Source organism: Filicampus tigris, chromosome 14 (assembly GCF_054856515.1).
Source record: "Filicampus tigris isolate MCC_2025a chromosome 14, RoL_Ftig_1.0, whole genome shotgun sequence".
In the NCBI taxonomy this organism is placed as follows: Eukaryota; Metazoa; Chordata; class Actinopteri; order Syngnathiformes; family Syngnathidae; genus Filicampus; species Filicampus tigris.
This window is the reverse complement of record NC_141230.1, coordinates 21,409,639-21,427,553: the sequence shown is the minus strand read 5'-3', so window position 1 is coordinate 21,427,553 and position 17,915 is coordinate 21,409,639. Positions and strand designations below refer to the sequence as shown.

At 42.2% G+C, this 17,915-nt stretch overlaps 1 protein-coding gene across 2 annotated transcripts; it reads left to right on the top strand.

Moving 5' to 3' along the window:
- Positions 1–316: 316 nt before the first annotated feature.
- ube2f (ubiquitin-conjugating enzyme E2F (putative)) lies at positions 317–14,249 on the top strand. Of its 2 annotated transcripts, none has more exons than XM_086052321.1 (10): positions 317–542; positions 1,633–1,809; positions 1,913–1,939; positions 3,450–3,515; positions 6,457–6,524; positions 7,349–7,419; positions 7,651–7,708; positions 7,804–7,836; positions 8,512–8,574; positions 12,585–14,249. In XM_086052321.1, the coding sequence occupies exons 2-10, from the start codon at positions 1,695–1,697 to the stop codon at positions 12,633–12,635; spliced, it is 552 nt and encodes a 183-aa protein (XP_085908447.1). In that variant the 5' UTR covers positions 317–542; positions 1,633–1,694; the 3' UTR covers positions 12,636–14,249. The 2 variants fall into 2 exon arrangements, with proteins under 2 accessions (XP_085908447.1, XP_085908446.1); XM_086052320.1 differs by having other exon boundaries at positions 1,910–1,939.
- The last annotated feature ends 3,666 nt before the right edge of the window (positions 14,250–17,915 follow it).

Sequence of the window (17,915 nt, the reverse complement as noted above, 5' to 3'; positions counted from 1 at the left end):
TCTTTTAAACCAAGTCAAAATGTGTTACACACTCTTAGCTTACGTGCAGGGAATTGCACAATTGTATTTTTTGGTATGCTGTATAATTGTTTTTGTTACCTGCAGTGATGGCGGTTAGAGGATTGAAATGGATATTCACAGTTCACACATGGAAATGTTAGTCTATATGTGCTCTTTGCCTATGGCTCTGAATTGAAATAATTTGTATCATGGAGATGTCAATTTAATCAACCCACTTCACATCGGGAAAATAATTTTGCAAACCCCCACTTCTGCACAACGAAGACCTTTCACCCCGCTGCCTTTTCTAGCCGGACACATATGTTGTGCGGACATCCTCGCACTTCCGCTCCGCATGATACCGGAGAGAAGTTCTGACAGCTGAGGCTCCGCTCAGTTCATTCCAACCCCCGGCCCCCTCAAAATCAGCTTTTATCACCATTTACCGTCACCGGTGCCTCAATTAATCACCGAGCGGAGTTTCGGCGAGCGGAGGGCGTCCGATTATGGTGTAGCACGGACTGCTAGCTCCGAGGGTACAGGTAAACAACGTCCGGATAACACACAAGCTAACTCGGCGAGATGGGTAGTTTGGAAAACAACTTCAAAACTTGCCTTTGAACAAATTAAAGTATCAGTTGCAGTGCTCACACTTGCTGCTTTTATATGCGGAACCATTATAAAGTCAGACACGATAATGAGCTGGGGAAGTTATCTACGCTAGTTGTGGTAACGACATAGCTATTAGTTCTATTTTGTGTAGTGACAAAACAGTAAGACACTTGCTTATTCATTAGCTGTGCTAATAACATCAACCTAGTTAAAATACTGCTAAGTGTCAATAGGAAGACTTTAGACATTGAACATTAAAACTGATTGAATGGATCCGGGAGGGGTGTCCTCCTTTTCGATTTTGTTTGTTGTACGTAAATCGCATGACATTTCTATGCTGATGCTGTAGTGAAGTCATAGCTGTAGTCAATGTTTGAATGAAAAACATTTCAAGGCCTTGTATATAAAACAATCAAATGAAGACAAAAGTTCTTGCCTTACCAATTCACATTTTGTTGGCTTACAAAGTTCAAGGCGCGCTGTTCGTAAATCCCCAAAACACAAACCTCACACCCACCCCCTGTATTGTTTATAAAACATCAAAACTTCCAAATCACATCTTGCTGGCGTATTCAGTTTGTATTTTAGCATCAAAAGCCCTTAATCAGATTACACATTTGGCAGGACAGATAGTTGCTCATTGGCAGCACGGTGTTTAATCGGTAAGCACGTTTGCCCATAGGCGAGAGGTTCTGGGTTTGACTCTCCTGTGTTCAGTTTGCATGTTATCCTGGTACTTGTGTTGTTTTTTTTCAGGTCCTTCCTTCCTTCATTAGTCCATATGTGTAAAAGAGCATGTCAACAACCCAAAAATAAACAATGCATATACAGTTTTTTTTTTTATTAATTAGCTTGTTAAAATCCCCAATACAATAATCATATACAGTGGCAATTATGTAATAATATAATCAGAAGGTACATCACTACTCTGAGGGGCAGCCACAGGTGACCTCGGGTTAGACGCCCTGATTCAAAGGATTCAAACCGATGATGATGTGTGTGTCATTCGCGCTGTGACAGGCGTTTGAGTCGCGAGGCGGCGTGCGGGGGCGGGGCAGAGCACAGCAGCGCTGCAGTTAGCCATGCTCACGCTGGCCAATAAACTGAAGAGGAATGACGGCGGACAGACGGGCCGGGCCGGCGCAGTCTCCGACGCCACTCACAGGGTCTCCATCAGGGACCGTCTCCTTACCAAAGGTTTGGCTTTTCTAATCCAAAGACACTCACATCAGTCGTGAAAAGGCTGCGGCGCTCAACCCACTTTCAGATGTACTAACTGACGGTCGTTTCTCTGCAGAAGTTGCCGAACTTGAAGCCAATCTTCCTAGTAAGTTACGATGTGACTTTCGCCGTTGTGATGCTGTCATGTCCGTTACATGTCTTTTATGTCTTCATAATTATGTTTTTTCCTTCAAGAAGGCGGTCTCGATTAGAGCTTCATTCATGTGCATTTAAGGCTGGATTGACATTGCATATTGAAACCATATTTAATAGTCTGTGCTTTCGCTGTAGTGACAGTGTGTGTTTTTCAATGGGCTTATTTTGCGTGTGTGGGCGTGTTTTAAGCAGGTGATGATTTGTACAGTGTCACTGATTTTTTTTTTTTTATTAGGAACTTCACAATATTTCCCCACAATGATAGTTGGAATGGCCACTTCAGCCGGAGCACAATGCACCATGAAATTGAAAATCGAAAGATGGGTTCTGCAGTAATTGAGTTTTTTTTGTTTTTGTTTTTTTGTGTGGTCAAAAAAACACCTTCAAAGTAAAGACAGTATAAGTAAAGTAAGACAGTAGAAGGTTATTTCTCAATGTTGTCCTCAACCGTTTCGTTTCATCTTCTTTTCAGGGAACCCCCTTTCCGATTGTGTAACAAATTTCAACTCAAAATATTCACCAACTGTTCGTGCAGGCCAAACGTGTCGAAATTAGAGTGATGTTTTAAACGCAGACATTTGCCCTAAAAGCTCAACGTAACTAGTGCAAATGGAAGAATATTGGTGAGAGGAGCAGTCAAATAGGTCATGTACGTAAGCAATCAATGTTTTTTTTTTGGGTTTTTTTTGTTTTTTTCCCTCACAATTTTAGTCACATTTTCATCTACTTGTTGAAGACATCTCATTCCTAGCCGAAGATATTTCCAAGCCATTTAAAAAAAAAAAAAAATAGTTGTATTTATTTATTATACATGTATTAACTCATTCACTGCCATTGTCAAATTTACTTGTCTTTTCACAGTACAGCCATTCAGTCCCAGGAACCTTCTTATATTGTTTTCAAATTTGTTCAAACATTAGGGTAAAAGAGTGTCTGAAAATGTCTGGCAGTGAATGAGTTAATATTTGTTGATACTGTATTCTATTCTTTTATAATCCGGATCCAAATGAACAAATGTTGCAAAGTACACAATAGCGTGAACGGATAAGTTGTAGGGTACATAACGAAGCGAACCATTTTCGGTGTTAATATAACTTCACATAATGAGCAATAATGAATGATGTTTGTGGAAGCTGAAGGCATGTGAAAGGTTTCAAGCTAAATTAGTGTTTGTTTTTCATATTTATTTTTGTGTATACTAGTTAATGTGAATATCTCAAAATTGTAGTGCCACAGGCCGTGTTTGTGTAGTGAAGGTCATTGAACAGCAGAGGGTAGTGTGGAGCTGGTTTGAAAGTTAGCTGTGTTTTTTTTTTTTTTTTTAAAAAGGGGACAAATTCACTTTTGCCAGTCTAGTCTTAAACTTGTGTTTCCAAAAAGACGACAGTGATTTTGGTGCACAAAGGGGACACATTTAACCGTTCACTTTCAACACACCATACGTTTCCCCCTTATTCCAGGTACATGCAAAGCCAATTTCCCAGATGAGGACAAACTGCACCATTTTCAGCTGGCAGTGTCTCCTGGTAAGCGAACAACATTCGGCGTCCTCATTCGTGCTTTGCGCTGATGAATTGACGTTTGTCTCTGTCTTGTTAATGGCCAGCATGTTGGATAGTGGCCAAAAAAGCAACAGTGATGACATTACACGTCAGCTTTTTTTGACCACTTGGCCGGCCTTGTTTGTTCTGAACTGCCCCATTCATGTCGATGGTTGGCAGGGCGGCAAAGGAACGTCTGCCGACCGTTTGGTGCTCGTTCGCTGTGCTCCAATGACCCGCTTTCCTCCAACAGCTCGGCTCAGCGGGCCATTGTGTGTGCGTGTGATTGTTTTGAAGGCCATGCGCGTATGTTTTTCAAGTGTTGCGGCGATGTTTGTTTAGTCTTTGCAGACGGTTGGTTGCGCCGTGTCAGCAATTTTCCCAGCTGCTCGCGTCAAACCGTCCGAATGCACTGGTGTGGAATTGAATCACAGGAGGCGCACTGCATTTACCACTTCATGCTGTCCTCGCATCGCATCAGGGGACATCGGGGTGAATATTTAAGAATAACGAAATACTATACAATATATTATATAAAATAAATTCATACTTCGCATGCAAAGGGATAAAATACTAAATGTTAACAATTAATTAAAACAAAATTGCTATCCCGAATTACACACACACACAACAGGCCGGACGTGTTTCTGTCAGTGACCTGTGGCGTTATCCGTGGTATTACACATGTTGAACCACTAGAGGGCGGAATATGCTTGTGCAATGTGACGACTGGAAAACACATGAAATGGGTTGAGCAGGCAATTAATGAAGGCGGCTAGAGAACATGCAGTTGTCTTGCTTTTTAAAAGAAACCAACACAGCACGTGCAGTCGGTACTTGACCCGTTCAGCAATGTCAAATTGATTTATGATGATGTATACCTGGTGCATGTCTCTCATAAAAGACGATTAGATATGCAACTCAGTACTTGGGGTAAAATACGATTCATGGGTGCCACGATTTTACATGTAAAGCTATGATTTGGTCCGTCAATTCAAAAACAATTTTCAGATTCAAATCGGTTTATGATACACCCAGAATAATATATGTATGTGTATTACACACGGCGGGGCTATTTTTTGTAATAACTCTCTCCACCCATGACCTGGTCATCTCGGCTGCGTGATGACAGAGCCGCTTTCAAGCGATGGCTCGAGTCTAGTGGTGAAATCATGCTACGGACACGCAGCCTCTCAGCTGTTCAAAATTGTGAAGAAAAAATACATCAAGGATGTAGATATTTGCTCACTGCAAATTGGGTCATGAGCAAGCAACACGATAAGATTTTCCCAAACTAGTGCATGGTGTGTGTGTGTGTGACATTATGAGTCATCAGTCTCCCTGTCGCCCCAATCGTTGGTGCACCTCCAGCTTCGTTTCACAAAGGCCTTTGCAAGCAAAATATATGGTGAAAAGCAAAGATCAGCAAATGTGGCAAAGGGCTGCCGTCATTTTTCTTAAGTGAATCCGAAAACACACAAAATTATTTCTTGACCTTAAAATTGAGCTTCTCCCCTTTTTCTCACTCACTTTTATGCTGTTTACCGCCACTGTGGCAATCAACATAATTACGCTTGACCTCTAACATGAGGTACACGTGATCATCGCTGTCTTTTAACAGTACACAAAATACACAGAGAGGAAAGATGCAGTCGATACATAATGAAGGAGGACACCTTGATAAACGGCTATTGTGGAATATCAAAATGAATTGTTCATTGACCGTCATGCTCAATGGTGCATGGCAGCACTGACTTTCGAGTCAGCACAGTTGGCGGCTTTAAAAAAAAAAAAAAGAAAGTGTAATGTCGACAACCCTTGACGCCGTGACGCTTATGTGCATGTTTTTTTTTTTTTTGCCGCTCTTTAAAGCAGGTAACACGTATGTCGATTTTACACATCTGGACTGACGATTTAAACGTAAACATTTATCCCCAAAGTGTACTTAATGTGTGACTGACTTGAGGTTTTGTTATGGCAAAGACATATGTGTCATCCCAAATCTTATACGTACTTGATATAGTGTACCCCCACAAGGTGTTCATCAATGACCACTAGGGCGCAGTCACATTCTTTTTTTGCCCTCATGAATATTAAGCTGCATGTGGCGTTACAGTCCACTAGTGAATTAAAGCGTCAGTCAGCGGCGTGAACTGATTACAATTCTTGCCTGTATTAGAACAAGTCACACTTGAGTTTGCTTAATATCTTTTGGAATAGTTTGCTGTGTGTTGAAGCGCAAGTCCTCGCTGATTGCCCCAGTGTGCTGTAGACACAAATGATTTATTTATGAGCTGTAAATGCAGCAGTTAGTCCAGCCCAGCTCTCTTGTGTTGTTTCTTTTTCCCCCCTGCTAAACCCTTTTGAAAATCTCGAAACACTTTGCCTTTAATGCTGCAGGTTTTGCTTTCAATCCTGACTTATTTCAAACGGAATGAACCTATTAACAGTAGCACAATAAAAAGAAATACAAAGAATTGTGCTTTTGATAACTGCTTTTATGTAGTTCCTCATGTTCAAAAAGTACTGTTTACATCTTGTCTTTTTAAATCGAATGCGATTTCACATTGATGCACAGTGACTAGTGGTTAAGTACATCTGCCTCACGCGTGTATAAAAAATGAAGTGAAAACACTTTCAAGAAGTCACCCAAATAGTGAGCGCCCGCCCGCCGCCTGGAGTGTGAGTTTGTGTGCCGGTAAAGCTTCATTGTTGTTTCATACGCACATAAAAGATTCAAAGCCCCTCCAGCCAAGTCTCATCATTTGTGCTGGCTGGCTTGGCGATGAGGTTTGAAGCTCGGTTTCTGATCCAAATGACCTTGACGAATTTTGGAGGCAATGCAACGGCGGAATCGCAGCAAAACTCACGCAAATGTCTCAGTGCTGTCTATTTACGATCACTTTGTTTGTCCCTCTCCTTCCAGATGAAGGTTACTACCAAAGTGGCAGCTTTCAGTTTGAAATAAATGTGCCCGAAGCCTATAACATGGTGGTGAGTGGCTCCGATCCTTCCTACATGCCATGAAGTCATCTGGGGCTTGTCCGGGGAAAGGTTGCAATCACATTTTGTACTTTGCTGGCTTTGCTCCCAATCCGTTGTTGGGTTTGTACATAACGTAGCTTGCTAGCTTGCTAGCTAAATAGATACTTTTTTCTTCTCGCGAGGGCAGTTAGATTGTCCAAGTAGCAACATTCACAATTACAACCAAAACAGGAGCAATCAACAAAGTGGAAAGAAATAATGCTTTGAGGATTTGAAGCATTAGCTCATTCACTGCCAGTGACAAATTTATACGTCTTTTCACAGTCCAGCCATTCATGCCCGGGAATTTAATTATATTTTTTCAATTTTTTTCTAACGTTAGGGTAAAAGAGAGTCTGAAAATGTCTGGCAGTGAATGAGTTAAGAGAGGAGAATGGATTTTATTTTTTTTCCCGCGTGTGAACGCATCCCGGAACCTAACCAGGGTGGATGGGGGCATTGGGTACAAACTCCTCAATTGATTTGGAGCATATGCAGTCGACAAGTAGTTCCGATTCAGCCACGGTCAAACAAACTTAATTGGCATTAGCGAATGAACAGCCTCAGACTTCAATTACAACATTTTTCCTTCACTAACTTTGCGCAGTTCATCAGTTCAATACGAATGCTATTTTGTACTGCTCTTTCTAGCATGATGCTATTCTCTGTATCTATTTGCATTTCATGAGACATTATTCATTTGGTTCATTATTCAATAGAGCGAGAATGGCAGCTGATTTCACAATCACTGCTTTCAAATATGCTGTATTCTTTGTTTGTGCCTTGCTCTCCAGCCTCCAAAAGTGAGATGTCTGACCAGAATATGGCATCCAAATATCACCGAGAATGGGGAGATCTGCCTGAGGTATGAAATTCAACAGCGCACTCGTGACTTTGGATTTTATTTCAACTGTATTAATTATACATGGTATGGTAAGAAGTATCATAAATGCATGATACATGTTATATTAATCCAGTGTTGTGGCTTTCTTTTATTCCAAAAGATAAAAAGTCCTCATCCCTCCCCAATTATCAGTGGCGTTAGTGTGTGTGAGTGTCATAAATAATGAATACCATCTTGTTTCTTTATCTTCAGCCTATTGCGTGAACATTCTATTGACGGCACAGGGTGGGCCCCCACCAGAACGTTAAAGGTAAACTGGAAGAGGTTACTTTAAAATGCAGTACTGAGCAATCAGAGACTTTTCGGCATTATTTCTTATTTTTGCAATCTCATTGTTTTCTCTAGGACGTGGTCTGGGGATTGAACTCGTTGTTCACTGTAAGTTTTTTTAAAACAATTTGTTGAACTGTCCCAAAATATAATATGAAGTTAATGATTTTCATCTCGTCTCAAATTGGACGTGATTTCACTGTTCCAATATTTTTGGAGGGGATTACAACAACATTAAAGTTGTTCCAGTTTTGCTTAAATCATCTCAAGCACATTCAAAGCGGTTGCGCGCTCATTAGGCTGATTTCAAAGGTCTTGCAGGAATCAAAAGGCGTGCTAATATTTGTCCCCCCAAAAGTAAATTTGATGTGAGTTGAGCATATTGCTCCACAGGTTGATGCTCCCATGAGCATGTCGATGCGCACGGTTCAAGTTTGCAAAATGTTCATGGCTAAGGAGGTCACAGCAGTCAAATTAGTCGAGCTGTAATTGAGTTCCAAAAGAGTCGTTTCTTGTCTCGGGCTCTCACACTGACCTGGGGGAAATAATCTTCCATTATGGGGGCTGCCTTGTGATGCTCGTGACATGCAAACAAGAAAACAAAATGAGATTTTGTGCTTTTGGCCGCAAGTCCCGGTAGAACGCTCAAAAGTTTGAAATTGACATTGCCGACACTTTTCCAACGAGCGCACTTCCTGTGGCTGCTTGATGCTCAGTCGTAACTTTTCATACTGTTGCCACGTTTGTAATGTTTTCTTACATCGCATTTCTCGTCACCTGTAGGACTTGTTGAATTTTGATGACCCGTTGAACATTGACGCAGCAGAACATCATTTGAGAGACAAGGTGGGTCTGTGCCTCTTTGTTCCACAGAAATGTCCTCCGTTGATGTTCGCAACGATTATGTAATTGCGTTGCTCCTGTTGCTTTGGCATGTATCGACATCCGCATAATTCATCTGATTCACATCATTCCAGCTTTAACGCTTTCTAAAAATACTTGCATTTCTCACTCCCCCCAAAAGTATAGTTTTCCCCATATTCAACATTTCCAACCCCAAATTCCCCATCGTTCCCATTTGAAATTCAAAACATTCAGCTCACCTTGGGTAACAATTTTCAACATGCCAAAAATTGTACATTTTCACCACTAAAATTGCCACAAAAATCCAGTTTCACTCCCAGTGACGCTTTCAAAAGAGATTCACATCCCATTAGAAATGAAAAAAAAAAAGAAATCCCTCCAAAATTCCATGTTCCACATTCATTCCCATTCCACATCATTTAATATCATTCCGTGTTACTCCAAATCATTCCACATTTTTTCCATTCAGCATTGACAAGCAATTTCTCCAGAAATTGCAAATGTCTTGTCTTGTCCTTTGTTTCAAGAACTCGAAAGCGACTTTAGAACATAACCTTCATGATGTGAACGTCCAAATAATCGAACGTAGCGATCCAAGATCAATCAATTTCTCCATTCATGCTGTCGTGACGCATATCCTGCTTGCGCCACTTGAGAACACCTCAAAAATGGAATTGTGTCACTAGGACTATGCAGCCGTAGACTTTCTCCATTCATGGGAATGCGCCCTGACTGCACACTCCCTCCCCTGCCTGTCCGTATCTTCATTCTGGCATCTTTTCATTAGAAGGGTGCATAAAAATAAACAAACACAAGTAGCAATTCATTTCTGAAGCAGCCGCAGTGTGACTTGTTCAAAAACTTGCGCAAAGCCTGCGCGGAGACGTCGGCAGGGAGCAGGCGGGCACAGATGGCGTGTTTTTCAAAAGGCTCTTGTCCCCGCACTATCATCTAACTCGGTGCCTGCGGGGTGGAAGGCAGGCGCGACAATTTGCAAGTCAAATCAGCACTAAACGGGACCTCGGGAAACATTTACAATTCTGCGTTGGACTTTTTTCCTTCACTTCTTTCCTTATTTGTTTTTACAAGTAATTGGCAAGGGTGTACAACGTTTAATGGCGCAAGCATTTTTACGCATGCCATATACTGAGATGTATATTTGCGATTGGCGAACTCGCCTTTTGGCGTTTTTTTCTGTGGAAGCTCTTTTTGCTGAAAAAACCACCCTGCATGCTTTTCCCTACCTCTGCGCGCAGCAGATGTTTACTGTACCCAGACATCCGTGACAGTGAATTGGAGAAGAAAGTGTGTGGGAAGGAATGAGACAAGAGTCTGTAAAAAAAAAAAAAAAAAGAGTGAATTCTGTTTTGTTCTGATTGTTTTGCTGACTCACCAGTCCCGTGTAAAAGCTTGTTTTACATTTGTGGAGGCTTTGCTGTTGCGGTTCTCTGCACTCACAACAACTGGAACACTTCAAAGTGTTCCAACTGTGAGCCCCCTTGCGCAGAGTTGCATCTTATTTGAATTATCTTCAACAACTCATGAGTGGTGAGCTGCGGGCGTGTGCCTTCATAGATGTGGGTTTTAGTTTTTTTGGGGTTTTTTTTATGCCTAGACACACTGAATCTTCAAGCTGAAAGAATAGTTGTAGAAGAAGAAATCACAGGAGCTAGGCTAGCTATTATCTGGTCCATGTTTACCCGAGCTGCTCATTGAATGCCACCTTAGACATGTTATACAATCACAGATTTGGGTTGACTTCCCCTTGTAATCCGACTTCCGCGTTGGCATTTTTCTTCCTCACGATTGACGTGACGAGCCGCGATTTACTCCCTAATCTGTATCTTCAACTCAAAAGCGATGATCATCTCAAATCCAAAGTAATGCAAGTGCTGCCATCTTGCAACGCAAAACGTTGTCCTGATTATCAGCATGCGTGCGTCCTGTGTTAGTGAAGCGCAACCAGGTTCTCCATCCGAACTTGATTATTGGTCCAGTTGTGGAAGCCCGCGACGTGTCCGAATAAGACCTCGCGGGGTTGGCGACGTGACTTCATGCCTACCAAATTGCCGCTCTTCAATTCCAGACTGGCTCGCTCACTCATTGACTGGACTCCGGGATCCCGAGTGGCTCGGCCCCATCGGTCAATTGTCTATCATGTCGCGCGGGCGCTCAATCACCTTATTGACGTTTTCCATGCCCTGAAGTAGAAAACATTGCGTGTCTCCAGCTTCTTGTTACCAAACTAAATACGAGCAGCCGCGTCGGTGCGCTCGCGTCACTTGCTTGGTTTCACGGCTACATTCCGCACGGCAGTAACGAGTACCCGTACCCGTGTCAGCTCAGCGACATTTCAAACACAACAGCACAATGTGCAAAGAAAAGTCATTTTTCGGACACGATTCTGTCCTCGGCCTTCGTTTACAGCCTGCCGTGTCATGTTGCACCAAGCTGGCAGAATTCCCGAAGACTCGGCAAGTCTTCTTTTTTTTGTCTGTCGTCACGCTTTGCTTGCTTTCCAACTTGCAGCGGTTGTTGGAGAAAGCGTCCATCCCCAAAGGCTTTGTTTGTTTTCCCTTTGCCCCTGATGATGGTGAAATCTCTGATAATTAAGGACGAGGAGTTCTAAATGCCTTGCGTGACTGGAGGAGTGCTGAAAAGTTTTTAATGGACTGCAGACTTTCTAGCAAGCTAATGAATGGCCAAGTGGAGCTGGATTTCTTTTTTTTTTTTTTTAGATCCCCAAGCGCTGTCTTGTTAGGGGTTCTTTAAATAATGATCCGTGGGGGTTCTTTTTCTTCTTTTTTAAATTTTTTTTTTTTTACTGTCGTCGGCTAATGAGCGAAAGGGAAAATCTGAACAGAGCCTCTCCAAAACAATCCCTGTACAGTATATTTGTCTTTTGCGAAATGGACCTTTAGAAAATGAGCTCAGCTCCTCGCTTGTCGGAAACGGCTCAATAGTTCACCCAGGGGATGCGAGGAAAGACCCAGTCTGTGGTTGGCTCCTCCCCATTGTTGAAAAGCAATTTGATTTTGAAGAGATGTCCTCCGCCTGGGCACAGTCACAACTGTTGGTTACGTTCACCTTTTAACGTAAACGTTGCATTGGCAGAGTGCGCGGCGCGCAGGCCACGATGTAATCGTGCTCGCCACTGTCATATGATAAATGGCTTACACGTTAATTAAGAATTGTGCAAGGCACGCAACAACACGCTGCTTGCTGATTGCACAATGAGGTTGCGGGCGGGGGGGCGTGGGGGGGGGTGATCACTTGTTTGATGAAGCAATGTTCTATCTATTAGGTGGAAAAAGTAACAAAAAAAAATCTGATACAGTGTTCTGAAGTAAAGATTTGATGAAAGAAGTGGAAGAAGTTGAGCTTTCAAATGGATCTTCTTGGAATCAAACGAAACTAGAAGGAATCAGAAGAGCAGATTAATAAGATGGAAAGGTCAAATGTGTACGCGACATGATGACAGCGACTGCGGCTGGGCCTCTATCACCATTTGCCGTTTCTTTAAGATGCTGCAAAGCCATTTTTCGGCTTTCACCAAGAACTACAAAAATGAAAAGTAAAAAATGTCACCTTAATTGGACATTTAACTCATTCGCTACCATTGACAAATGTATTTGTCTTTTCACAGTCCAGCCATTCAATCCCAGGAATTTATTTATATTTTTTTCCAATTTTTTTTTTTCAAACGTTCGGGTCTGAAAATGTCTGGCAGCGAATGAGTTAAGCACTCAGCACACGAGAACAGCTGAACTTGATTTGGTGTTCATCAGAAACACTGGCGGTGCTGCGCCGTCACCCGTTGAACATCATTTTTCAATTGAGTTCAACATGTTGTGCGGTCACATTAATGATGGACAAAGTTGTGAAATGATTGTTGTTTGTCAACTTTTTTTTGTCTTCAAATATGTGTGCGGTTGTTCTCCGCGGCGGCGGCGACGACGACTAACACGATTGCGGCTTTTGTCTGCTTTCAGGAGGATTTTCGGAACAAAGTTCAAGATTACATCAAGCACTACGCCAGATGATAGCCGCATGGGGCCGCAGCAAGTTTGCTAGCAAGCTGCGCCACCTGTTGCCTCGGCTTTCCTCTCAAGTCCACACTGAATCCGCAGCCGGCCGTCTTGACCGCCGCGCTGTGCTCACCTCCTCGCAATAAACCTCAACACAAACAAACAAACATGGGAAACACATTTGAGCAAGGACGCAAAGCTCTACGCTTTCATTATTGTCTGGGCGAGGTGGTCACGTCGACGCGCTGCTAGCTTGACGCTAAAGGCAGCCAGCGTCCCCGCGGGCCACCGGCCGCTGTTGAAGTCTGTCTTTTTTTTCCGTTTTTTTTTTGTTTGTTTGTTTTCAAGTGAGTAAGCAAGAGAAGGTTTCTATATGTGCGTTCTCAGTTCCAGTGCCTGCAGTGTTTGTGTTGGCAGAAAGAAAGGAAAAAAAAAAAAAAAACTCAACAAATGCATGCAAGTTGACATGATGTAATCTGAACACATTTACACACGTTTGTGGACACCTTACGTGCTACACGCTACCTGCCCGCCCCCACCAGACAGCGTTTGAATGATCAGCAACGTAGCGTCCTCATCTGTTGTCCTTCACACACACACGCACACACACACGTTTTGAGCCCCTGCTGTTTTTTTTAACCTCTCTGTGCAAAGTGCGAGATTTTCACCTCTTGCCATTTTCCTTTCCTGTTTTCACGTTTACCCCCCACCCCCATGCCCCTCACAGTCTGATAAAAAAGGCTAAAACAAAAGTCAGTATTGGTTGAAAACTGCAAAATAACTAAAGGAGAAAGAAAAATACTTTTGACGGGGGGTCCTCGATTTATGAGATTTGCGAATGGCGCGTGAGAATCTATACTTGTTTGTTGGTTTTATATTTCGTTAGTAGTTGCATAGTTGCCTAAGTGATATTTTCAGAAAAAAAAAAACAAACAATTTTGAATCTAGTTGCCAAGTGTCATGACCTGGATGATACAAAAAAAATGTTTGGTAATCACACTGGAAAATGTTTTTTGGACATTGTGACAGCGCGTTAAAACTGGCTGAGGCAATTATGCTGTAAGCGGAACGATTGATGGCCTGCAAGTCTTTTTATTGCAAATATTCACCGTAATTACGACGTTCTCCTCTAATGACTACGACACATTCCAACTTACGTACAAATTCAGGTTACGCCATAAGAATGAAGCTGACGTAAAGTGAGGATCCCCCAACAAATCTTTTCATTTTTACCAGGGAAGAAAAATCAACATTGTCTTCCTAATTTCATGAAACTGTTTGTTTTTTTTTCCACTTCAAACATGTTTGGCCACAAAAAAAATATATATTAAAGAGTTGTATTGGATTTAAAGAAGTTGGATTTGGATTTACAAAAGTCGCATAAAATATTTCAATACTTTCAAAAAGTATATTTTCCGTTAACTACTGTAGCCTTTTTGAGTAGTTTTCAACACATTTTGTTTTTTTTTCCCTCACTTGAATTGCACAGTTTGTCGGTCACTTTTGAAATGATTCAATTTAAAAGTACACGACATAAAGGTTACATGAAAATTGTACCTGGATAATATTGGAAAACATAGATTTAAAAAAAAAAATGCAGATTTATAAAATTTTCAAAGTTAAATACAACTGAACTGTACTTTGGCAGTGATTCTTTTGCTCTCCACTGGAGGCCGCCCGTGCATCTGTAGTGGCAAAGTTTCCCAGCTCGTTTGCCTTTGCCCTCGTCAGTTTGATCACGTTGCCCTCGTCAGTTTGATCACGTCAAGGCTTCGCCTTGAAGACCAGGTTCTTTTTTTTTCTTTCATACTTGCGCAGGAACATTTTCACAGGGGTGAGTTCACACTCTGGAAAATAAAGTAGAATCGCACTCTTGTGTGTAGGCGACAATGCTAATGGACAACTTGTTCATTTGCGCAAATGGTGCTTTTCCCTCGCCAATTTGACAAAAGCTCTCAGAACCTGGCCAGCGAAATCATGTTAATGCATGTGTGTGTGTGTGCGCCGATAACGTGTGTCACATGCTGAGCTTCTGTCAGCGGCATCGTTCCACCAGTCTGTCCTTAACTTTGCGGCGTCAAAGCACTTTTCCGGCCCCTGATCCAGTCTGCTGTGCAATGACACGTGCATGAGGCAAACAATGCAAGTTCCCCGCAGTGCATTTTATGAAGGGTGTCAGAAATGCACTTGTTGAAAGATGCAACTTCAATGTGTGTGTGCGCGCGTGTGTGTGTGTCGACAGCGCCAGCGTTGGGAGAAGTGTGACTTGTTAGCATTTTTCTTTGTAGTCCATAGCTAACGAGCCAAAATTATTGTTTGGTAAAGTCAGCGACACATTAGGCATTTGCCCCCCTCGCTCCCGACACATCATTTTTATCAGTTCCCGAGTGTCCTCGGAAAACACAAAGCAACTTTGCCTCACACTCTGGCGGAAATTGCACACAAGTCGAGTACAGCTTTTGTTACCATGGCGACGCAGCGAGGGTTACCCGGCGCTTGCCAACATTTCCATTCTTAACTTCTATTTAGTGACATTTCTGAGCCCTCAAGCGACTCATTAAAGTGGCCTGTGACTTGTTGTGGTCCAGACTGCAAATGGATGGCGCATGGGCAATGCCATCCCTGGTTAATTCCACCGAAAGTCAGAAAAGGTGTGCTTGGTTGTTTAATTTCACACTTTATTATAGTGGGCAGGTGCTCCAGAGACACATCTGTCCATATAGAAGCAATTACTTTTTTTTATTTTTTTTTAATGTCCAGTTTAAGGTGGAATATGAAAGTGTCAAAGTTGCACGCAGGTGTGCCGCTCCAATGAAGCCAATGTGAAGGCCGACCATGACGGCCAGCCCAGTGTCGGTTCCCGCCTTCCTCCTGCTCTGATGTCGCAATGCATGTCCGCCGATTCGTTTCATTTGACGCTGTGTGTGAGTGTGTGTGTGTGTGTGTGGTGTTGTTCCCTTTGCCACGCTGCTCGTTGACAAAAGGCGTCTGCATGCACGGACACGATTGAGATTGACAGCCGGTCGTTTGAAATCAAACCTCTCTCAGATTGTATATCCATTTAAAGAAAGAAAGAAAAAGAAATATTAAAGTGAATACAAACAAACCGACGCCTTGTTTGCTCTATTGGGTTTTTATTTTCAGATTGAAGACAGGACTGATTTTTTTTTTAATGTTTGGATTTAAAAAGATTTCATTTATATATCATCTCTCCTTTTTTCTTGTTGTTATTCAGTGAATTCTGACTTTTGTAAGGAAAATGCGAACTGCAGCTTTTGCAACAATTTAAATAAATACTGGAGGACTGCTGTATAGTCATCGAGTTGAGTGCAATGGATAGAAAAAGTCTACACACCCCTGTTCAAATGCCAGGTTTTGGTATGAAAAAAATGAGACCAAGACAAATCACTTCAAAGCTTACGAGAACATGTGAACTTGATTTGGATTTGATGTGAAATGGTGGCAGGTGTGTTCTGACTCATTCCACCTGAGTTTAAATGTGATGGGTTCATTGTGAACACAGCCACATCCCACTTATGGAGGGTGTGCGTACTTGCACAACCATGTCATTTATTCCTACTCTCTGTTTCCAACACATTTTTTATTTTTTTTTTTGGAGCAGAGTGGACCATATGCTGTAAAAGTGCCTCTGATTGACCCCAAATAAAGTTTAGGTGTTCAAGTAGGCTTTATTTTTTTGGAGTTGGAGTTAAAAAAAACGAAACAAAAAAACCTTTTTTAAGTAAAAATAAACAAGTGAGATAATGCGGTTGCGCAAGTGCACTCTTCCAACCGGGATGTGGCGGTGTTCAGAATGAACATTCGGCACACATATGCCACCATTTTACGTGCCTCTGATGAACCCCTAATAAAGTTCAGATGTTCTTGTAGGCTTTCTAAGTTTTGAAGTTTTTATCTTGCTCACATTTTTCCCACATCATAAAAACCTGCCATTCGAAGAGGTGTTTTGTAGATCTTTCCTTTTTTTTGTTTTGTTTTTAGAACAGCAACACACAGATACTACAAATTGTATCATTTTGCCAACAGTGTCATGTAGTGCAATATATTAGAAGAAAAGCACTACGGGATGAGCCTCAAATATTGGCCTGGTTTGGATTCGAGGCCTTCCTGTTAATGTGGTCATTCCCCCTCACGGTCCGTCCGTGCGTCACGTACGTGAGAGTCAGTCAGGCTGTCGGGGAATTGCAAGTGTCACCGATACCATCACAGTCAACGCTTGGCCTGCGACAGTGACGGCTGGCAGCCGGAGCACATAATGAGACGGCTGGAGTGCTATCATCTTTTTTTTTTTTTTTTGCACTTCCCCTCCCTCTCTCTGCCCTGCTTAAAAAAAAAAAAAAAAAAAAAAAAAAGCATGAAGCCAGAATCTATTCTCCACTTGGGAAGCAGCTTTTCCAACTTTGCGCTTGCTTGTGTTTGCCGGTGAGGAATTAATGAGGGGCCGAGTGGAATCCTCCAAAGGATTTGTGTGGACAACAAACCTGCCAAAGCCATCAAGGACGAGACTAATGGGCTTCATTGATGGCTCATTTGTCACACAAACCGCCTGCATGCAGCCAAGGCTGCTTTCAACTCAGACGATGAGGACGAGCAACACATACATGACGAAGATTACACCTCACTTAATATCAACGTTTACAACGTAACGGGGAGATGATTGACTTTACGTGTTCGTGGTGAATGGCACAGATGATTGTTCAGGTCTAATGTGGGGATTTCTAAAGTGAGCCTTACTGAGCCTCTTCAATGAACCGAAGATGACTTTTGTCATTATAACTTTAGCATGTTTTTTCTTTTATCTCCACTTGGCTGGCAGCGTCGCGACCTGGAAGTGATGAATGATTCTTGCCAATGGTGGTTCTCATTGGCTATGTTTACACGGGCAAGATTTCTTTAATCCGATCATAGTTTGGATTAAAATTATGATCGGACGCACTGTTTTCATGGACACGGAAAATATTGATCCGATTCGGACTCGCGTGTTCATGCATGAAACATTCGCAAATTATTTTAACATGCGCCGATTGACTAAATATACCGGAAATAGTAGTAGAAATGTGTCCATTTGTACTTTAAACATTTGTGCAATTTTGTGTATTTTTCCCGTTTGCGCCACGAGCTCAGTCTTGCGCCCGCCGTGTCTTGTCGCTCGTTCTGCTTTTTCTAGCTTCCGGGAAAAACAGAAACGCGTATACTGATGCCACAGACATGCGACGGTTTGTTTCGGAATAAGCATTTTCATATGCGCCGATCGGATTATCAATCGACACACCC